Genomic DNA, 23,928 nt, shown 5'->3' with positions numbered 1-23,928 from the left:
CTGCTGTATTTGGAACATTCTGGCCTTGTGCATCAATTTCATAAGGGATGTAGAAATTCTCTTTTCTTACTTTTTTAAAATCCCTGTTCTTTTAGTTCTTAGTCAACTTAGAATCTGAGTAATCACACACACACACACAAACACACACACATACACAGAGGTACACATATATGTATATATCTTTGTTCCTGTTATTCACTAGTAAATTTTCTTGCTGTGTTCTTGGCTCCATTAGTAGCTTTTATTTGATTTTTTAAAGTGAATCACTTTTTTCTTCTGCCATCATAAACCAAATGATTCATAAAGCACAACAGTATGCAGAATTTCACATCTGAATCACGCGCACCTTGTCCCTGCCTCAGAAGAGTCTTCTTTATTTGCAATTCCTCATACAGACCTACAGAAGGCGTGCAAAAGCCCAAGGTATTCTTGGCCTAACAGTCTTGTCGTATCACAGCTCATGACTTCTGTTGACTTATTTCCTCTTTCTTTCATAATAACCCCTCAGTCCCACTCACCTTAACAGAACTATCCCACACTCAAGATATTTGTACATCATTTAGGCAGGGGGGAGGGAGGGTAGTTGAAGAGGGGGGAGGAAAGGGATGGTAGGGGAAAAGCAAAGGAGGAGCCAACAATGCTGGATAAGAAATGTACTCATTACCTTGCTCATGTAACTGTAACTCCTCTGTATAGTATTTTCACAATAAAAAACTTATTTAAAAAAAGATATTTGCACATCAAAAAGTTTTTTAACAAACCCTTTTGTTTTCATACTACAGGCTAAAATGCAGCTGACAACAATTGAGTGAAGGAAGACATAGATGCAAATGATAAAATAAAATAAGAGACATAACTGATTTATGAGACACTATTGTCTAACTATGTCATATATTAGATAGCTGGAAGTAGTATTTTATCAGAATAATATGCTCATTTTTCCCATCTATGGTAGCTTTAATGAGAACTTTTGTAATATATCTCCACTTTACTTTGGAATATAGTACATATAAGTTCTTCTCTTTCAATGTCACTACAAGACTATTGTGGGTTTTATGTTTTTGCTTTTGTTTTTTGTCGGTCATGGGGCCTGAACTCTGGGCCTGGGTGCTGTCCTTCAGTTCTTCAGCTCAAGGCTAGTGCTCTACCACTTGAGCCACAGCGCCACTTCCGGCTTTTTCTGCTTATGTGGTGTTAAGGAATTGAACCCAGGGCCTCATGCATGCAAGGCAAGCACTCTACCACTGAGCCATCTTCCTAGCATAATCTTTGTTTTTAATTTTCAAACTGACTATGTTTTCTGAACTCTCATGGCTCCTATAAAATTAGTTTGTTTTCAGTATAGGTTGTCCATGCATTGATTAGTAGTCTTGATCAAGCAGGAAGGAGGGGGCCTTGGAGCCATTGCATGTAGGTGTTCCTCCTAGAAGAGGATCCCTGTTTCTGGGAACTAGTGGCTCATACCTGTAATCATTGCTTCTTAGGAGGCTGAGATCTTAGGAATCATGGTTCAAAGCCAGCCCTGGCAGAAAAGTCTGTGAGACTCTTATCTCTAATTAACTACCCCCAAACCAGAAGTGGAGCTGTGGCTCAAAGTGGAAAAGCACTATCCGTGAGCACAAAGCCTCAGGAACAGGGCCCAAGCCCTGAGTTCAAGCCCCATCACTGACCAAAAAAAAGGATCCCTGTGCAAGGGCTGGCAATGGCACAGTGGCAAGACTTAGCTCACACCTCTTGTCTTCTAGTTCTTTCTGCCCTTGCCTGGAGGCCCTGTGACACTCTGTCACACAGCAAAGCTGTCCCCCTTCCTCCACATCTTCATGGATCTGCCCTATTTTCCTATACTCCAACTCCAGCACTTGCCATTTCTTGAAAGCTCTAGGCAGAGCTCTCTGCTGACAGCTGGTGTCTTCTAAGAGGAAAAGACAGCTTGTTGACTTCCGTCTCCTAAATTGCTCTAAGGTCATGGTTGGGAGTCTTTCCTTTTTGCTGCCAGTGTTTCTTTCCTGTGATTTTCTCTTTTAGCTTCTTTTTTTTTTTTTTTTTTTTTTGGTCGGTTGCAGGGCTTGAACTCTGGGCCTGGGTGCTGTCCCTCAGCTCTTCAGCTCAAGGCAAGCGCTCTACCATTTGAGCCACAGTGTTACTTCCGGTTTTCTAGTGGTTTATTGGAGATAGGAGTCTCACATCTTTCCTGCCCGGGCTGGCTTTGAACCGTGATCCTCAGAGCTCAGCCTCCTGAGTAGCTAGGATTACAGGCGTGAGCCACCAGCGCCCGGCTCTTTTAGCTTTTTATTTCAGAATAATTACTCAACATCATAGAGTGTTACAAAATCTGACCAGAAGGGTCCCAAGTGCCCTTGACCCAATGGTTGTATTGTACATGACTGTGGTCCACTACCAGAACCAGGAGATTGACCTGGAGCAACATTTGTGGCTCTAGGTCATTTTCCAGCATATGTGGATGTGTATAATCACAACAATGAAGCCACAAGGCCGGTTCTGGTCAGACCTCCCTCCTCCTGTCACGCAGCCTGACAACCACTAGGCTGTTCTAACCTATAATTTTGTCATTTTGAGAGCTCTGTGTATGTGACCTTTGAGTGTGGCTCGATTTTTAGTCACCCTGGTGCCTTTTGGGCCTGTTTAAGCCTTGTGTGTGGGTCTGAGCATGTACTTGCACACAGGCACATGTGTTGTGTTGTGTTCTATGTATAATCGGTTCCTTGGCTCTGCTATGTGATACTCTCCAATGTGCCTGTGATAGCTTGTCTGACTCTTTGCAGAGTAAAGAACATGCTTTATCTTTTGTGTGTGTGCTTTTTCCTGGATTTTGGCTATTACATATGAAGCTGCTATGAACATTTTTGTATGGGTGTTTGTGTAGATAAATATTTTTATCTCTCTGGAATAAATCTCCAGGAGAACCGGGCAATGCTGGGTCAAATGATAAATATACATTTAGCTTCTTAAGAAGCTGCTAGGCTGTTTTCCAGAGTGGCTATGCTGTTTCCATTCACAGCAGCCTATGAAGCTCTGAATTTACAGTTCATGCATATAGGTATGATGTATATTTGTGTACATGTATATATATATATGTATATATATATATATATATATATATATATATACACACACACACACACACACACACACATATATATATATATATTTCCTCATAATAGGAATTGAACTTGGGGTCTTGTATTTGCTTGACTTGTTAGCTCAACTGACGCAGTATCAAGTGAACTTTGGTTCACCCAAAGGCTTCAAAGCACAATCCTTAAAGTTCAGCCTCCTGAGTAACTAGGATTACAGGTGTGAGCCACAGTGTCCAACTGCATTACTCTTTTTTTAGTTGCTTTAATAGCTGTGTAGTAAAATTCCCTCAGGTTTTAATGACTACTGGTCCTGAGCATCTTTTCATGGGCTCATTCGCATATTTGGTGAAATCCTTCTTTTTGTCCTTTTTACACTTTCCAAGTGGAATGTTTCTGTATTAACTTTTGAGAGTTCTTTATATTCTATAATATATATAAATTGTATTTTGCTTATATAAAAAATATATATTTTGTATATACAAATTGCATTTTGCAGATACTTTCTTCCAGTCTGTATTTGTCTTTTCTTCTTCCTATGGATCTTTCACTGGAAAAATAAGAAATTAAATCTAATTTGCTGATTTGGTTTTTACTTATAAATCATGCTTTTGGTATCATGTCTAAGAACTTTGCATTAAACGTCAGGTCCTACAGAAATTCTCTCATCTTTTAAAATGTTACAGTTTCCCATTTCACATATAAATTGTGAATTTCCTTTTGTGAGGCATATGGCTGTCAGGCTGAGGTTAATTGTCTTTCCCTGTGGATATCCAATTTCTTATGTGCTTCTGTTGAACATTCCTTTTCCCAATGACTTGTTTTTTAACTTTTATTAAAAATCACTTGTGCCAGGTGCCAGTGATTCATGGCTGTAATCCTAGCTACTCAGGATGCTGAGCTTAAGAATTATAGTTCAAAGCCAGACAAAGCAGGAAAGTCTGTAAGACTCTTATCTCCAATTAGCCACCTAAAAACCAGAAGTAGAGCTGTGGGTCAAAGTAGTAGAGCACTAACCTTGAGCAAAAAAGCTTAAGGAAAGTACCCAGGCCCTGAGTTCAAGTTCTATACCTAACCAAAAAAAAAAAAAAAAAGTTCTTTACTGAGTGGTTTCTGGGTTCTCTAGTTTATCCATTGAGTGTTTGTCTTTCTGTCTGCCAAGACCACACCATCTTAATTACTGTAGCTACATAATACATCTTAAGATTTGTTGAAACAATTTCTCTGCTTTTTTTTCCTTTTTCCTCCAAAATAATTTTAGCTATTTTGATTCCTTTGACTTTCCATATTAAATTTTAGGACAGTCTTCTCTATATAACAAAATTTTGCTGATGTTTTTTATAGGAATTACTTAAACCTATAGACCTGTTTGGAGAAAATTTGTAACCTCTGCTTTATTGAATGTTCTAATCCATGAAGTTGGTATGTTTCTTCATTAGAACTCCAAATCCCTCCTCAGCATTTTTATGTGTTTTAATTATGGTTTTCATGTGTGTTGCAGTTATGTAGAAGTTGAAATGGGAGTGGTAGGATTGGGAGTTGGTGGTCAAAGGACATAAAATTCAGTTAGAAGGAATGTTCAAGATTTCTATGGCACATCATTGTGACTTGAAATTGCTAATATAGTAGATTTTAAGCATTCTCATGTAAATATGTAAGATAATGTTGATTTTAATTAGTTTGGTTTAACCATCCCATGATGTATACATATATCAAAGCATGCACATTGTAAAATACAAATTTATTTGACATTAAAAATAAATTTGTGATATATATTACTTTAAAACAAAAGAAATAGAAAAACTTCGATGCATCTCAAAACTCTTGCTGGGCTTACTCATTGGTTTTATGAGTTGTTACCATCAATGTTTTTTGATTACTTGGTGTTTTTCCATGTACATTAGTTGTCTGCAGATGGAAAAGTTTTCTTTCTTCCCTTCTGACTTATATACCTTCACATTAGTGCTCAGGATGTCTCCTTTTGGAGTAAGAGGAGCCTTTTTATGGTTGATCTCCAAGCTTATGTGACTTAATCTAGTCATGACTTGCTCAGTGTGTGGCCCCTGGGAGCTGTTCCAGGCTCACCTGGTGCCTTTCCCTTCCCAGACTCATAGCTGATCACTTCTCCAGAGGCATCAGTTCTTGTTTATCAGAAATGGCATCTAAAGACCACAGATGGGTACCAAGGGTCGGATACAGCACCTTTAACCACTGGTCCTCACTGGACCATAGTAACCTGCCATTCTGATAACCAGCAGGTACCTCTCTGCTGGCCAGGAAGGAACCCCATGCTTCTTTGTTAGATGAGTAAGTGAATGGAAAGACATGTGTGGGTTTTTAAAAAAATTCCATTCACAATTTATGCTTGATTAATTTTAGTCATTTTTGTTCAGTGTGGCTTGGTAACTACTGCTGATGAGCCACCCAAACCACAGATTGAGAAATGTGACCAGGGACTTAGAACAGATACATCACAACACAAGGGACAGCATGGCTCAGCTCTCCAGGAAGACAAAATGGCTGTACTTACAGATTAGGTCCCTGAGTCGCGTTTGTCATGGCAATGAACTGCAGAACCATCAGCCATGGTAGGAAATGGAGACCTTGGGGAAAGCAGCTACATCCTTTTATCTCTTTGTATCCATTTTCTAGAGGTGTTCAGTACTGGGAGCCCTCTTTCCCATACTCTTGCGGCCTGCTTCTCTCAGTATGTTGTCAGCACCTAATGTGCTCAGTATATCTGGACTTTCTCAAGCAGGCCCTCTTTAAATTAGCTATATCTGTATTTGGAGACTATTACCACTCACACAGCAAAGCCAAAGTCGCCTGCTTGCTTTCTCATTTTAGATACTTCCTAAATGTTCAAAACAAAGGGTTTTATAAAATGTTTCCTTGGAAACTCCAAATCCGTAGCTCTTGAAGAAGAATGTACCTTCCATCAAAGGAAACTGCTGCTGTTACTCTCAAGTGTCTGAAACCAAGGCTGATGGCATTACCTAGTAGGGAAGATCGCTTAACAGCAGAAACAAGGTCTGAGTTGGGGTCCTGTGAGTTAGGAAAGGGAGTCCCTTACTTCCAGCACATACAACTAGAAGGGCCCAGCCTCCCTGCTGAGGCTGCTAAATGGGATGCAGGTGTCCCCTTGGCACATCGCATATCTAGGCATTCCTTAGTTCACTAGCACAGCTTCCACACCTCATGTTACTGCCAGTTTCCTCTCCATCAGTGCCACATGCCAGGCACTGGCTGAGGCCTTGGGAGTTAGGGGTGAGCCCTGGAAAAGGGGATGCGATCCCCAGAATGCTAGGGAACTAGGACAAATATTTGCACAGTGACTGTTCCTAAGGACAGAGGCCAGGAAGGAGGATACACCTGGGTCAGGTAGGCACTGGGTAAATGAGGCAGAGCATTCCTTACTTTTTCAGGGGTGGGGGGAGTTCCTTCCTGCTAAATCTCAGCTTCCTGTGTATAACATGGAGTATATCATGCTGGATATTGTGAAAATCACTTTTCATATTGTATCAGGTAGTTCGCATTCCTACACAAAGGTGGGTATTTCCATTTGGAAGACAGAGACCTTGGAGTCATGCCATCAGCCAAACAGCTTGCCGAGTATCACCAAGTCCTATGGCCATGACTGGCCTGGGAGGGGCTCCTGTGCAGGTGTCTCTGCATCCAAATCTTGGATGTCAGCCATTGGCTGCTTTGAGGGAATTTGAGTCTTGAGGGATGCTGTGAGGATGGCCAAATATTGGCAGAGCACTCAGCAACCTGCCAGGCCCTTAGAAAGTACTGAAAAAGCCTGGTCCTATTCAATACTGTAGCAGGGTATTTCAGAAGAGGCATGCTAAAAAGGGAGTTAAAGGGAGCTTGAAAAGGTTCTTTCTGAGAAGCTGAAGTGACGTCCTGGACATAGAAGAACATGAGTAGCTGGAGGGTCAGACTTCCAGAAGAAAGGCCCAAAGTAGGTGGGTTTCAGCCATAGAATCCTGAGAGGAATTCCAAGGTCTATCTCCAGCTCTGACCAGTGTTCATCTATACCAGCAAACAGACCCTGGGAGTCATCTCAAGGATAGCCCAGTTCAGGGCCTTCTTGTCCCAGCCCAGCCTGTGGCAGGGACACCCCCTTTTTCAGTTGAAGATAAGTTAACTTCACATTTAGCCAGGGATATGGAGAACCTTCCTGAAGTTTGAGTTTAGGGAAAAGCTCTCATCCTTGTTTCTAAATTAATTTGCACTTTGCAGATAATTCCCTGTTGCCCTGTGCACCTTTACCAGGGTGCATCCTCATCCTTGAGAACAGTGGCCCAGCAGATGCCATGGCACAGCAAAGGGCTCACCAGGCACTGAGACACACACATGCACATCTATTACAGCAGCTCCCAGAAAGGAAAAACTGCCAGAAGAAAATTGGACTCGCTTCTCCATTTGTTTGTATCTTCATTGTGGACAGAGCTATGTGTGGCACGTGACACATGCTCCTGCAGTTGCGGACACCCTCCTTGTCAAGGATAAACAGTGAGGGCTGTCACACTTGAGATGTGAGTCAGCCTCGGCCATCCAGGTGCTCCCATCTCCGTGGGCACAGCTCTGTCACTTAGTAATCAAAAGGAGTTTAACAAAAGAGTGAATGCATGGCAATAATTATGCTCCTTCAAAGAGGAGTCGCAATGCCAAGACAGACGTGAAAGGTGGAGAGCATTAAAAAGGCAATTTTCTCTGCTCATCCCTTCTGAGTAGTCCTCTGCGATGATTTGCTTTTAGAGAAGAGCAAGCTCTTTCAGAGCGGCTGCTCCTGGCGCTTGATCCCACTGCGTGACCATAATCCCATGCAGATAGAATCCCATGGAGCTCAAGTCAAGTGCTCTCTTGGCCCCAACTCCTTTATCTGTATAGGAAGAAAGACTCTATTACACCTTGTTCAGAAGAAAGGAAGATGTACAGAGGAACTAGCTGGAAGTGTGACTTGCCAGCCTCTGTCTGTCTCGCCTGGGCCCACAATGTCATGGTGCCAAGAGCTCCCTTGCCAAAGCTGCAGGTGTGAATGGCCATGAGGTCCTACACTGAACTCTCCCATCTACTGGTTGGCAGCCATCCTGGGTGTGTGTGTGTGTGTGTGTGTGTGTGTGTGTGTGTGTGTGTGTGTGTGTGTGTGTGTGTGTGTGTGTGTGTGTGTGTGTGTGTGTGTGTGTGTGTTCATGCATGCACATACCAGTACTGAAGCTTGAAATCAGGACCTGAGATCAGTCTCAGCTTTTTTGCACTCAAGGATAGTGCTCTACCACTTTAGCCACAGCTCTACGTCCAGCTTTTTGATGTGGTTAATTGGAGTTAAGAGTGTCATGGAATTTCCTGCCTAGACTAACTTTGAGCTAAGATCCTCAAATCTCAGCTTCCTGAGTTGCTAGGATTAGAGGCATGAGCCATTGGTTCCCAGTGAATAAGCAGGTAGAGTTCTGTTAGTGTGGTGGAAAATGCCTTACTTAGCCATGGCCATTGTCATTTTACTTTGAACTAGATTACTTACTGTTTTTATTCTATCAGTGTTTAAAAATGAACTCATTTCCACTTTGTCCACGCTTTCAGAGTATTTCAGAGAAGGGGCAGTCAAGAGCAGTCTCCATCCAGAGAGGTTCTCTTTGATGCCTTTCTCCTATTTGGAAATCTGTCATCTTTTTAGTAGTTCCTAGTGTGAGTGAATTTCACACTCTGTATAAGCTGCATTGTTTAAGGACCTAACAGACCTAAAGACATGTATTCCACACATATTTTTATTAAGTCTTATTTTTTTTCTTCTTTAACTTTTTTCTAAGCAGAAAAAAATCTTGGCTGGAAATTTTGATGCTTAGTGCTTAGTTGTATCTACTTCTCTTTCATCTGCCCTCCTCTCATAGAGGATCCCAGCAGAAACTGGGCATGGCTATTTATTTATGCCCTGTGCTAGAACAATTAGTTGTAATGAAGTAAAAAGCCTGGATAAATACAAATGGACCTATACATTTGTTCTGGGCCAAATACCTGATGAAATAATCCTTCTCCAGTTACATCCACAGTGAGCCTGTTAGTTCCTCCTTTTTTCTCCACCCTCCTCCTGGACATGCTGGGTAGGCTCCGCATATGACCCAGGAACACAAGTCCTGGAAGGCTGGGGCCAGGCCTCTGCACCAGGTCTTTGTGTTTTGGCTCCTCAGCAAGTGGCTGTGTTTCAGGTTGTCTTTAGAGCCTTTGGTCATTCAATAATAATCCAAGGCCTAGCTGTGTTGATACAGAAGTCTGTTAACTCAAATTCTGGACAACATTTCGTAGGTTATTCCCAAGTTGGCCAGCTGGTAACACTTACAGCTTTGTCATTTGCTGTTCATATTCTCCACACCTGATGAACCACAGTCAGTCTTGGCCAATGCCAAGGGCAGAGCTGGGAGCAGCTTCATCCACCCTTATCTGACTTGGCTTTAGAAAGGCTGTTTTAATGTCAGTATTGTTGTATCCCCTTTACAGACAAACTGGAGAGTACGAAGTTAGGGACAAATCTGAATTCTATTCCATTGTTCCATCCAGGGCATACTGTGTGCTCACTTTGATGGCCTCTGTTAACGAGCATTATTGGAATAACTCAGTCTTGGCTGTTTTATAGTATAACTTCCAGTCAACTGTAATCATCTTCTTCTGATAGGAAAAGAAGTGTCTTTTCTGTTATGTTAGATTTTAACATAAAGCATGCTATATTCTGCACTGGCTACCAGTCATCTCAGGATGATAGTCTTAGAGAAGACAAACAATCCTGAGCTCAGGTCTTTTTTCTGCCTGAATTAGCAACCAGCCATGTACACCTGAGTGCAGCAGTGGGTGCGGGTGGGGGGGAGATGTGGCCAGGTGCGGTCCACCACTGTAAGATTCTTAGCCAGTGCCCCTGCTCCTGTGTGCAGGGAGGAATGCCTCAGGCTAGGCCCAAGTTCAGGAGAGGTAGGTATGCTACCACGGTCAGGTGGATCAATAGAAATAAAGATGGCTCTTCCTCACATGTCACCTGCAGAGGCAGTCACCTCCCTCTTGAACCATTGCTGTCTTCCAGGTTAGAGAACTGCTCTGTCTGCCCTGCTTGATATCCCTTCAGGGTTCGCATTTGGCACAGCTGTCCATAGGAAGATAGTGTATCACACCTGCATGCTTTGTAGTAGGTTGGCTGCCTCTTTGGCTCGTGTCTTGCTCTAAATTCTACAAAATGTACAGACAAGCTTCACACACATGCACAACTTCACACAGCTGCCATTTATCTCTTCATACCTTTGGATCTGTTCTTCCTGGGAGATACCTCCTGGGTTCAGATCACTATATTTCCCAATGTGCCTTTTCTGGACTGTGTCTGTATGGCTCTCCACAAATACTTATTCAATGGCTAAATTTACTCTCTCCTTCCTTGGGTGTGTTCATAAAGAAATACTCAAAGAAAAATCTGTGATTATGAATACCTTGATATTTTCTTTATTCCTGCCTTTAATAGAACTAGAAGTTGCATACTATTTATCAGGTTTGTGCTTGAAAGTTGAGGACCATTGTGGATAAACCAAGGCCTTTTATCTGAACAGTTTCAAACCCAAAAGATTTTATGGAAGTTACCATTTTAGAATTTCACCCTACAACTTGCCCCTAGCTATCTCTGCAATTAAAAAGTGATAATATAGAATTGAACAGAGGTAAATTTATCAATTTTATTGTATTTTTTCTTTATTCTTGCCATTATAACAGTAAAGTAACTTAACACTGCCATAGACAAAGATCCCTGCATAGACCACATGGAAATGTTTTGCAAGGCACCAATGACTATGGCAAGGAGCTGATGGGGCTTCCCAGTGTCCAGTGTCCTCCCTCTTTAAGATGTTCGATGTGTCCTTTACTGAGGAGCCACAGCTCTCAAATTCAATGGCATCTTTCTCCTGGGATCCGGCTATATATTATGACAATACACTGCAATGTCTTACCCAGAACTTACTGTGACCTATCTTGAGGAGAACTCATTTATTCTGTTGGTTAGCACAACTTATCACTTCCATTGTCTGTAATTTCCTAGGAACATGTTTCTCAAGTGTTTCCCTCACTCTGTGTGTGTGTGTGTGTGTGTGTGTGTGTGTGTGTGTGTGTGTGTGTGTGTGTGTGTGTTTGTGTTTTGCTGGGGATAGCACCTGGGACCTAAGGCTTCACATATGCTGACAAAGAGCTCTACCACTGAGCCACCCCTTGGCCCTCACTTACTGTTAGTGTTCTTTCTCCACTGAGAACCAATGGACAGCAGCAGTGTTCTCCTCCTCACTATGCATGTCCCTCTACTGCCAATGCTATTGCACTTATCTGGTATCCAGAGTCTCATCCAGAATCACAACTACTTGGAAGCTATGTTAGTTCTAGTAATTATATACTCAAGGCCAGGTTACCAATTCCAAAGTTGTCTGCCTTGAGCTTACAACTAAATTGTGGTGCTTGAGATTCAAATATTCTGTAGTTTTGAATGTGTTAGAATCAAGAGAATGACCAGAAGCCCCTAGAAAATTTCTACCAAAAACCATCATTTACTAAACTGCACTGCTTTCTTTGTCAGTGAATCTCAGCTGTTGAGGAACAGATTTGTTTCTTTCTTGGGAAACTTCCTATGCTCAAGAGTAACCTCTTACTCTCACAGGTACTTTGTGACTCTGGCCACAAGCTTCCTGAGTTACAGTTCAACTCATCCACAGTAGGCTAAGGTTTTTCCTCTATTTTATGACTGATCCATGGAATTAGAAGTTAGGAGTTTAAAGCTTAATTTTTATAATAAAATTATGATAAAGACTAAGGATACAAACACACACAGAGAGACATATATATTTAATAAAATTAAATGAAAATCTCTGGGTGAACATTATTATTTACCTCCAGAGTCAATATAAGTTTTAAATGAATTCTCTGGCCTTAAGTTACAATATACCCAAATAGTTCCTCTTATAGTGTCATAATTACTTAGCATGCTCTTGGTATTCCTTTTGAACATTGCTTGTCTGATAAGAAATTAATACTCCTTTATTGGAAAAATAGTAGGGAAAAATTTAGTGCAGAATTCTAAAGAAAGTATCTTGTATTTTTACCTTTCAAAGAGTAGATGGAGTCAGAAAGATTTTGATGGAAAAAATAGTTTTTAGATAACTTGATTCTCAGTTACCTAATATCCTCCAAATATTTAGCATTTGGGGGATGTCTTAGCAACAGATATATTTTCTTCATGAATTTTGTCTTAGAGATGTACAGAAAATAAAAAGAAACAAAAGCTTAAAAATAAAAACCCTCATAGATATAAAATTTAATGTTAATTTTTTATGTATTTTCTAATTTTAAATGCCCTTGGAGCTATGTAAAGAATCAATGGGCATTTTAAAAGGTTAATTTTGAGAAATATTAGGCTATTTGAAATTACTATGGTACAAATCGGATGTTATAGTAAAAGGTTAAATATTCCATTTTTAAGTTATCCTATTAAATGTTTAGCTTTGTGTGTAGTAAATATTCATATGTAGGTGCCAATATAACATATACTAAAATTAAAATGGAACCATTTCTATGGTTCTATAAAAGAACCTATAAAGAAACTATAAATAATTATAGTAAATCTCTTTTTGAAATAATTTTATGGGGGTGAAAATTGAAAACTTCCTGCTAGGAAAATTTCTTTAAATGAGACATGAAATAAGCTAGCCATAGAGACCTAAAATGGAATATGTCCTGTGGGAACCGTGAGAAAGTCACTCCTTAAGATAATGATGTATAGAAACCAAGAGTTTTTGAAAAAGCTCTCCAAAAGTAAGAGGAAGGAATAGGTGGTTGGCATATTGAGTGCCTCATGAGCAACCACGCAGTTTGCACAACCGACTCTGGGAAGGCTCTATGTAGGATCAGAGACAAACAAGCAGATGTACTCTACTGTTACTCTTGGATTTGGGAGCCAGGACCCCAAGTTAAATGTTGCCTTGGTGCTCAGAAAGTGCAGTTGGACATTCTCAATGCCCAGTTCACCAGCCAGAAAACTGGTTTAGTCAAAGATGCATTTTTACTTTTGAGAAGTTCTACATCTCCCTCACCTGTTTAACTAGTCAAAGAATCACAACGGGGCAAAGGACATGCAGGGGCCCCCGTCAGTGAAAGGTGGCTTAGATTGGTGCCCACCATGTCTTTATTGGCTTTCTTATTTGTAAGTAAGTAGCAGGGTGAGTCTTTCTGTGGTGCTATTGGGAGCCTGCCATCTCAAGGTGGGAGGGTATAAGCTTGGCAGACAGCTGTGGCTCACAGAAGGGGTAGCTAGAATAATGAGTCTCAGGTCCTTTCCCTGCTGAAACCAGCACACTGGAGAAAGACTTGGTCATGACCAATTGGCTAACAGGTTGGTTTGTACTCCTAGGGTATGGATAGAGCACAGCTGAGGATGGAATTGGTGAGGATGGGAGAGTTGAGGGTAAAGGAGTCAGCACTGTGTCCTCCTTCTTCCCACCAGAGTAAAGACATGGATGGAGGCTCTGCCTGAAGTAGAAAGAATTGCAACAGACCCATTTGCTCTGGGTCAGGGTTTTAGTCTCCTTGGAAGGTTTGAGATCACTGCATGATCACATAGCCTTGCCTGAAAGAAGAGGCAGCTCCTCTGAAAGTTCTTCTAAGAGGCCTTCATTTGAATTCTCAGAGGGACCTCCAAGTGGGACCTCAAGTGGTAGCCATCTCTATATGTTCAGAAACATCTTCCACACAGTCCAAGGTTGGTTCAAGGGTGGAGCACCTGGAATGCTCATACCCTTCTATCCACAGGATGCTGATGTACAGAGAAAGCGGGGCCTGAAGTCTGCTTGTGTGTATTTGTTGTTCATTCATATGATTGTAGAACTCTAGCCATTGTTGTATAGTTGCCTTAATAAATTAGTTCTGTCTTACAAGTGAGAAGTTCCTGGGGTGGCTTTGACTTTGTGTTTGCTTCCCTGAAACAGAGCCATCACTCTGGAGAATCAGCTGGTGATCCTTGCCACAACAGACAGTGATGCTGGGGCATACTATGTGCAGGCCGTCAACGAGAGGAATGGAGAAAACAAGACCAGCCCATTCATTCATTTGAACATAGAAAGTGAGTTCCAAGATTCCAAAATCTTGCTCTAATAATAACGATTGTCTTAGGGGATTGGGGTAGGGGAAGAGGGGCACCTTGCAACAATTTTTCTTTCTTTGGCTTATATCCAAGCTATGGTTTAATATGGAATCCACATCTATAGTTTATAGGCCTTCAGGGCCCAAACTTCTTTATAAATGGTTTGCAGAACATGTGTCTTATTTGCTTTTAAATTTTTTGCTTTTGTACACTATTAATGTGTATTTTTAACAGCAAAAATTGGCTCCATGACTTATAGCCATGACTTTTATTTGAGATTAAGTTAGGCACAGGTTACATTCTTTTATTCCAACAATAACATGAATAAGATGCTCTGTGTGGGCATTCACGTATAGATATACACACATATACTTATGTATGTACATGCAGTTGTGTTGACCCTAGCAGTATCTAAGCATAATTATTTTTGCTACTTGATTTAGCTAAAAGTCTGCACCATGAAAAGTGTATACCACAAAGCAGTTCTATATAGTCATTTTAGGTTGAGGGAATCATTAAATGTCCAGACTTTAAAATTCTTTAAGTAAAAGTTAATTAGAGAAGGGAAAAGTAACAGAAAAGCCAAAATCCTGAACAACACTAGATCTGAAGGTACCTGTCAGAGGGCACATTATCCATTGTTGGCAGCATGACACCTTCTCATATGAAATTCTGTTGAGAAAATAGAGTTGGGAAGTTGTCATGGTGGATGGTGAATTTCACAATGTGGTCACGTCATACTAGAGTGAATTGTATTGATTTGTCTGTGTAGCAATGGATTTCATCTTCTTGAAAAGCACCTTGAAGGATGGCTTTCCCCACTGGGCTGTCTGGAAAAACCAGGAACAGGGTGGCAGCCTTAGTCCCATGTGGCCCTTCAGGCCAACTGCTTTAGCCCAGAAGAATTTAGAAGGAACTTGTTTGTGGCAAATGCTGGGTGCTGGGTGTGTGAATTAACTGAGTGCATCCTCACACCCCACCACATCTCAGCAAGTGATGGTCATGACTGTGCTGTGATCCTACCACCTTACTTCCAAGGAATTAGACATGGGCCAGCTTTAGGCTTGGACCTAATTCTTAACACTCTGGAGAATTGTGCCCATGCATGGGGGTTGGAGGAGCACAGGATTCAGTGCATCTTGCGTGGCTATTTAAAGACCGTCAGAGGAGAAATGAATATGATTCATTAAGATGTTTTCAACAGTGATCACAAAGGACAGAAATTGTATTATCAAGGGGATTGTGATTATTTGGAATGATTTCCAAGTTTTACAACTAAAGCCATTTATTCTGTTGTGCAAATCTGATTTAGCACTCGATTATGATATAAATAGGATAATAACAGTCAAGATGGTACAATTCTGGGTCAGAAATAAGGAAATGGAACTGGTCTGTTAGACGAGAGGGAAATTAGTTCCACAAAAGTTCTGGTTCCCACAGTCCTGACACTGCAAAGCTGTTAAATAGCTGGTACATAGTGGTCTCTTATGGGCTACTCTGATCTCCAGCAGAAAATAAATCTCATATAGTGAATTTGCAAAGTGCTTTATCAACATATCAGGGAAGCATTAGATAATTGGAATAAGCAGATCATTTTTCATAATTTTAGTTTGACACAGTCAAACATATGCTAGAACCCACACCTAACTAACTGACTTGTATCCTGTTCCTTGTACATTTTCCTCATTTCATCAGCACCAGGTAGGTATGTAAAAAGTGAGATGCAATAAGGTTGATGTCATGACTCTCTTTACATCTTAGGAGAAAGCTTGCATTTCATTCCTGTCTGTATTCTTTGCTTTTTACTAAGAGTAAGAACAAGGTAAGAAAGAAGGAGGCTGCGGAAATGGCCTTTCTTTATTTTAAATTTTAGGAGAACTTTCCTGTGTCACAGTGGATTTAGCTAAATGTTAAATGGTACCAATTATGCGTTTCCTCAACTGAAAGTTCTGTTTTGAAAAATCTCTAATGATCAGAAGCTGCAGTATATCCGCAGAAACCCCGGAACTGTATGGAAATGGGGAGCCACAGTCAGCTGGCAAGTGAGGTCCCTGAGGCCCCCTGCTTCTGTGTATTCATTATGGACTTATTCCCAACACCCCATCACACTGTGGCAGGATATAGTGTGTCTCCATCTCTGAGGTAGACTTTTTGTGAAACCATCAAACAAGATTGATGAAAGTTTCTTATACACTTGCCACCCAGCATTTCTGAAGAATCAAAAGATATTGCAGCCAGTTACATTTTAAAGAAGTTAAATTTTCCATTGGTGTCCAGATAATCAAGTGGGAAAATCTTTGTGTCCTGACTGTGCGCAGGGTGTTAGGTTAGCACGGTCATTACTTTAGAAGTGGAGCATCATTGGTCCTATCTCTCCTTCTCCTCTGAGCACAGCTGGCATTAGGGTGGGTGGGGTTGGGACTAGCTTTCCTCAGCATCTAAAGCAGTGATTTGCTATCACTCCAACAAAGGGGAAGATCAACTCTTAGCATTTCCAGTAGCTGATGGATATTTTGTTTCTGAATAAAGCTTAATGGGAGGCAAAGGATGAAGATGGTCTGGCTAAAAATAAAGTTTTAAAAGCTTGAGCGTTACAAGTGGGAAGCAATTCCATACCATCTCCTGCTGCTTTGTGTGGGTTTAGTGGATGGTGTGGTGACATTATGAATGGGGAGGAAGGCAATGCACCACAACCAGCCTGGTACCCCACACGCAAGGCAAAGAGTCTGAGCTCTCTATCCATCTCCACTCCCAGCAAAGGCCAAAGCCTCACAAAGGCCCACTTACTTTGAAGTTCACTGAATAAAACCAGCAGCTGTTAAGGACACAGGTGGGACCCTGATGCATCCTGCATGGATTTTTCATAGCTGGCTCATGTGCACACCAGAAAAAGAACAGGCTGAACTCTCCTGAAAGTAAATATTGCCATTCTGAGGTCAAAGCAAGGCAAGCTTTATAAATCTGCCATCTTGTTTCCAGCTCTTCTTTTAAAGCTTTTGCCTCAAGTTAACTTTTGTGGATCAGATCTTCTGAACTGAATTAATATGTGAATGGAAGTTTCTTCTTTTTTTTTTTAATAAAGCCTATATTTAGGAGAAGAATTCTGTACAGTGATTAATCAATCGTTGTTTAAATGCCGTCGTACATACCTGAGACTCATCATCAGTTCTGACCCAATATTCAAAACGTCCAGTGTAATGAGATTCTCTACTAGGGATAAAGCTTAGATTAAAAAAGAAATGACTGCCTCCCTGCTTCCTGTGGTTCTCACCTCTTTCATTTTAATGTCTCCTCTTCAAACAACATTTGCAGATAGGCTATCATTTCGACTGATCCTCCAAGCAGGCTGACAAACCTTGCTTTTAATTCTGAAGACCACTTAACATTCTTTTGTCCTCTATAATGCTAATTTAACTGCAGACCTCATATGTGGTTAGTAGCTGCAAGTAGATTCCAGAGAATAATGGCTTTGCGCAGTCATCCTAGAGAACTGCCCTGTAAAACATGGCTGTTGTATGCCCAGATGAAATGCACTCCTATTTTCCTTCTGCCTTTGCCATGGACAGAATGCAGAGGGGTGGGCATGAGCCCAAATTACCTGTGACATAGATTTGATTCCTATTTAATGGCAACAATGTAAAATAGCCTGATGCAAAACCGGTCTGGAGATAGGTGAGCAAGGCGGAATACAACTGCAGGTAGGTAGGTTGTCTCCAACTCTATTGCCAGGATTTGCAGCAACCAGAGTAGGAAGTGTATTCTGTAATGAAGTCAAGAGTTTCTCACTCAGCCATGCACTGAACCTGCTAAGCGGGTCTATAAGGAAGCACAGCCAAGTCCTGGCCCCAGTTCTGGGACTGCTGATGAGCAGAATCACATTCTGGCTCAGGACTCTAAATCTTTGTTATGGACTCCCCATTGGGACATAAGCCCAGCATAGCAGGTGAGCCCTCATGGGAGAACGCTCATATGCTACAAACACAAAAGTGGAAATGAGAGGTCAGGGGATTGGAGCATTTGCTTATCATGAAAGTTTCCTTCTATCTCTAGCTGTTGTCTTCGTGAACAACGTGAATACATGTTTTCATAGTTGAAATCCGGATTCACTTGGTCTTCCTGGTGATGATTTGTTTTTTGGCCAAATGCTTAGGGTGTGGTTACCAAGAACTGTGTTTCCCTTGATGTGGCACATGCTGACAGAACCAGGGTCAGTACTGCCCTTGTCCTCATTCAGCCTCACCAGTGGCTTCACAAGTAATTCAAACCTGTGGTCTCTTCCCAGGATTTCTCTTGTGTCCACTTAACCACTCGGTGAGAAATGGTTTAGTTGACACTAAATACACAGATCCATAGACTTGCCTCTCCTGGCAAGGGTAGAGCTGTAGCCTGTTGGAAACTACTGAAAGCAGGCAGACATTTCAGGACATACATCTTTGCAAAGGAGACTTTGTCATTTGGGATGACTAGCAAACATACAGAGTAGCACTCAGGGGTGACCCTACTAAGTAAGACCTGAATAGCAGTAGTCCTTATGTTTTCAGTTAAAAACATATAGTTCTAATGTTTTATTTCTGAATCCCAAGGAATACATGTAAGGCTTGGTGAATGAGGATAAAATAAGAAGCCAGTTGGTGAGTCTTGATAAGACTTCAGCAGCAACAAAAAGACCCAAGTGATTTAAAAGATGAGGGCATAATCACATACATAAACACACACACACACACACACACACACACACACACGTGTGTGTGTGTGTGTGTGTGTGTGTGCACATACACAATTCAGCTAAAACATTCCTGCAGCCTTGCTTATATTCCAGTTCTTCTTACCCTACAAAGTCTTCTCCCTGCGAGACTCAGAAAATTAGGTTAAACCTAAAATTGCTATTTTTAATTTTTTTTCAACTGCCTTTTAAAGATACTTTTTAAAAATTATTTTTATGCCAGGTGCTGGTGGCTCATGCCTATAATCCTAGCCACTCAGGAGACTGAGATCAGAGGATTGTGGTTCAAAGCCAGCCTGGGCAGGAAAGTCCATGAAACTCATCTCCAATTAATCACCAGAAAACTGGAAGTGGAGCTGTGGTCCAAAGTGGTAGAGCAATACTCTTGAATAAAAAAGCTAGGGACAGCACCCAAGCCCCATGTTCAAGCAGTTTCAATTCAATATGTCAGTTTATGAGTGCAACACATTTTGATCAATATTACCTTCTCCCCATCTTGCCCAACTCCACTTACCCCTTTATTTTGTTTTGTTTTCTTTAGATAGTGCTGCAGATCACACCCAAATCTTTGCACACTGCTAGGCAAACACTCTACCACCAAGCTCTAGTCCTAGCCTTCCTTCTCAACTTTTGAACAACTTTGGGGTCTTCTTGTCCTCCCAAAGCAGCAGTCTTCACATTGAGCTATATCTTCATGATTTCTAAGGAGTCTTCAGGCAATGGAGTTCTCAGGAGATCCTCCTTTCACTCTTTCTAAAAGCAGATCTGTCCTATAATCCCCGAGTGGCTATTTTCACAATTGCCCTTCTCTGTATGTACTGGAAGCAAGATTCAGGTGTCAGTCAGGCTACGTTTAACATGGGCTCTATCTGAGAGTATAAATGCACAGGCACTGAACAGAGGGACAGTCCTAATTGTCAGTAGTAGAACTGAGACAGTGACAGACACTACAACTGGGAGATCATTTGGTAAATCAGGTGTTTTAGCTCTTCTTGCTGTCTACAGAAAGAGGTGTTACCCAAAGGCATTATGAACCAATAATTTGGGTCTGGAATGTCTCCGAAAGCCTATGAAGGCTTGTTTGTTGGACTATGGTGCCATTGGGATGTGGTGGACCCTTTAAGAAGGGGGACAGGTAGGGGTAAAAAGTTAGATTATTGGGCCATGCCCTTTAGTTAGGCTTTTGAGACCCTAGTCCTTTCCTATTGATATTTTGCTTCCTGGACACCATGAGGTATACAAGTCTTCTCCTCATATGTAGAGCTGCCACAGACCCTAAACCACAGTATCCAGCAACTGTGGACTAAAACCTTTGACACTATGAGCGCTCCCTCCCCCCAAAAAAACCTTTCTTCCCTGTAAATTGATGGCTTCAGCTGTTTCAACACAGTGACCAAAAACCGACTAATTCTCAGCTGACATTTTGTTACATATATTTTCAATGATTGCCAATTATGATGGATAGAGGCCCCAGATCTCAGGGGTCAGGAAGGCATTTCCAGGTTTTTTATTTGAGGGGGCATGTATGTGAACTCTGGTGCATCAGCCCAGGCATCTAAAAGCCAGTCTGTCCTCCTCAGGCTTCTCTGTGAGATCCTCAGTGACCAAGCCACATACTGAGGCGCTGGAGAAGTCCAGAAACCTGGCTTGGCACTTGGCAAAAATGTCCCAGCAGACCTGGACTATAGGAATAAGAAATAAAGCTTTTTGTACTGAGCCCTGAGATCCCAGGCTTATTTGTTATTGGAACATAGGCTCATCTGTCTTAATTGTAAATTAGGTGTCACTTTTGGTTTATAACTCAGAAGGAGCTTAAAGAATGGAGAGGGCCTTTGTAACAAAATTCCTTCCATTCTCCTCTGGAGTTTTTCACAAGCAAAATTTTCAGTGATCTATTAAAAAAAAAAAGCAAGGGTTAGAATTAGGATTAAACATTACCATCCATTTTATTGTGAGCTAATTTCCAGGTTTGTAAATATAGAAACGATCAAAATTTGTGATGGACTTTTTGATTGAGTATCAATGATAATTATAACAATAATTCAATGCAAGAACAGATATTTTTTCTTCCAAAGCCATATGGTCCCTGGGTGAAATTTCAATTTATGTACATATATTTTCAGAGGCTATGATGGAGGAAATCAATAAAAAAATACTTTGAGTATAATGAATTAGGATGGAACTCTCTGGGAGGAGAATAGAAATTCAAGTTCCAGAAGGAAAACCAAAGAATGGCATAAAAATTCTTGCTATTGAGAACTAGAGCTTGTTCGTGTATTTTTTAACTACAGGATGATATGTATCAAAGTTTTAGACTAGCCCTATCAAATATTTAGATTCCTTTGAATACATATAAAAGAGTACTGAAATAGTTTTATTTTATTAAAATATATCAGAATAGTAAGATACACTGGAAATGATATTATTTGTAGTTCTTCAATTGTATAATGATAAATTTTAGATGTCAAGTTTAAATGTGGGAAGGATACATTGCTTTACGAATTATTTCAGGTAATGGAGGAGTGAAAACTGTTGGAAGCTGTCTGCAGATTCAGTGATAATTAATAGATAAGAACACTGCTCAGTGCTTATCCAAGAGCGCAGAGGGGCTAAGGGCCAGGCTCTCCTTCGGTTCTTCCTCCTCCACCTCCTCCCCCCCTCCTCCTCCTCCTCCTCCTCCTCTTCTTCTTTTTGTCAGTCATGGGCCTTGAACTCTGGGCTTGGGCGCTATCCCTCAACTCTTCAGCTCAAGACGAGCGCTTTGCCGCTTGAGCCACAGCACCACTCCTGCTTTTCTAGTGGTTTATTAGAGATAAAAGTCTCACGAACTTTCCTGTCCTGGCTGGCTTTGAACCGTGATCCTCAGATCTCAGCCTCCTGAGTAGCTAGGATTACAGGCGTGAGCCACTGGCGCCCAGCCCCTCCTTAGGTTCTTGTAGATTTTTCTTCCCTAGACTCAGTAGCCTGGAGTCAGCAGTCAACTTCATTTCCCAGTGGAGTCTCTGAGCACTGACCTCAGTGACCCAGTCATGTGGAGGGCTCAGGCCAAGGTGTTCCCTATGAAAGGGGACAGCACATTTCCTGGATGTCAGAGTGTTCTTGAATTGTATTGCAAAGAGTCCAAATGAACACAGTCCAGGAGAAAGCAAGCCCTGGGTAAGAATGGGATGTCCACTAACCAGTCCCTTCCAGGAGAGGTTATCTGTGACCTTGGCCATACTGGAACCTTCTGGGAGCCAAGTTCCTGCTTTTGAAAGCAGGAAGGCTTCTGTTTTGATGGCCACACAACTCCCAACAAGCATTCAGTCTAGATGACACCAGTGTGATGGCCATGTTTGTGCTGCTATGAGTCCAGCACCTCCATGAGCCAGGCAGTGCCCATCAGGGAGAACAAGGTACGACACTGGCTTAGTAGTGTTATGGGACCAAAGACCAGAGACAGTGCTTGCTGATGGAACATCATAACATAAAGGACCATTTACAGCAACATAGTGCTATTTTATTGTCATCAATAATGCATTCCATATCACACAGGGTATAAAGCAAGACAGGGCCTGTCCCATGTGATTTACAGGATGGATGGACACAATTACACTCCTGACTCTCAGGTATCAGAACCACACTGATGTGGATTTAGCACAGTAAGTGAGCCCCACCCAGGGAGGGAGGTAAGCACCCAGGGGGATTCAGTAAACAAGCAGAAGTGACCATTGGGACTCAGCAAATAGACCATAAGTATTCATCTACTCCTCCCAATTGTGCTGTGATTATTTAAGGGCATGGATTATCATCCAGCAGTGATTTGCCTAATCAGATTTTTTTTACATACTCCTCCACAAAACTCAGCTTTAATAATTCCTCTAAGCTACCTTCCCTCCTGCCCTCTTGTTAAATGTACCAATTTAAATTATTATACTCAAATACTTAAGCGTGGGAGTCCTTTAATTGTGGCAGTTTTCAGGCTGGAACTTGAAGTAGCCCTAATAATATTTACCCTTGACTCTAGGGTGTAATTTCTCAAATGGAGCCAGCAGCCACTTGCCTGGCTGTAGTTGACAAGGGGACTAAAAATAATTTCATTGTAGTCTCATAATGTATGCATATAATACTACAAAACAGATACTGCATGAAGAGGGACCGAACCTTGTAACTTGCTCATGCAAGTCCTAGTTCTGGCCATCTTAGTCACCTTCACTTTTCTTCCCCATGGAGCTGATAAGGAAGGAGAAGAGGTTTTCAAGGACACAAATCAGAGGAATGGAAACTAAATTTTCCTTGTAGTCATTCTATAAGCCCTAGCATATCTATTACACATCTTGTTCATTGAAGTCTTAAACAAAGTAATGGTTATTGGTGATCTGAGACCACAGAGTTGGTTGCTATAGTGGTAAGTGGAGCTTTCTTGGCAGAACTGTATGTTCTCAGTAGTCAAATACAAATGATGATCCTGTTATTAGTTCCAAGTGTCAAGGTTTTAGTTATTTGGAGGGCTAAATAGTTATACTCAAACCTTCCCAGTATTATTTTTTCCTTTTACAAATGGGTTCAGTATTCTGCACCTGCTAATTAAGTAATGCCTAGATAGTTTCATATCCTTCAGAATTTTTGATGTTTTTCAAAATCCAGATTATCTGATTTGCAGGGCCAAATTGTCTTTTCATATCTCCTCTTTCAGAAAAAATATATATATATACTTTTCTGAAAGAAGGCATAGAGTAGAACCAAACTCTTTAACCATGGCATTTGTGCTTGCATTTTATGTTAACTTCTATCTCACAAGAAAAGATGGGAAGACAAGATTTGGTTCAAAGCATATAATGTACTTTGATTAAATTTACCCAATCTGTATTGCTCTTTCTTAATCCATCCACCTCTTCTCTCCTTTTTGAACAATTTTGGTACATTCCATTTTGTTATTTTCATATACATTTATAAAATAATCTAATTTTCATCCTCCTGTT

General features: G+C 41.2%; 1 protein-coding gene across 1 annotated transcript in view; it reads left to right on the top strand.

Moving 5' to 3' along the window:
* The window catches only part of Sdk1 (sidekick cell adhesion molecule 1), an 836,641-nt gene that overhangs the window by 490,067 nt on the left and 322,646 nt on the right, over positions 1–23,928 (top strand). Inside the window, exon 5 of the mRNA XM_042686840.1 lies at positions 14,090–14,223. Within this exon, the coding sequence (XP_042542774.1) occupies positions 14,090–14,223 (134 nt within the window). The remainder of the gene's footprint in view (positions 1–14,089; positions 14,224–23,928) is intronic.

This window comes from Dipodomys spectabilis, unplaced genomic scaffold (genome assembly GCF_019054845.1).
Source record: "Dipodomys spectabilis isolate Male_0828 unplaced genomic scaffold, ASM1905484v1 ptg000098l, whole genome shotgun sequence".
Lineage (NCBI taxonomy): Eukaryota > Metazoa > Chordata > Mammalia > Rodentia > Heteromyidae > Dipodomys > Dipodomys spectabilis.
The sequence above is the reverse complement of the archived record's forward strand: the minus strand, read 5'-3'. Positions and strand labels throughout refer to the sequence as shown.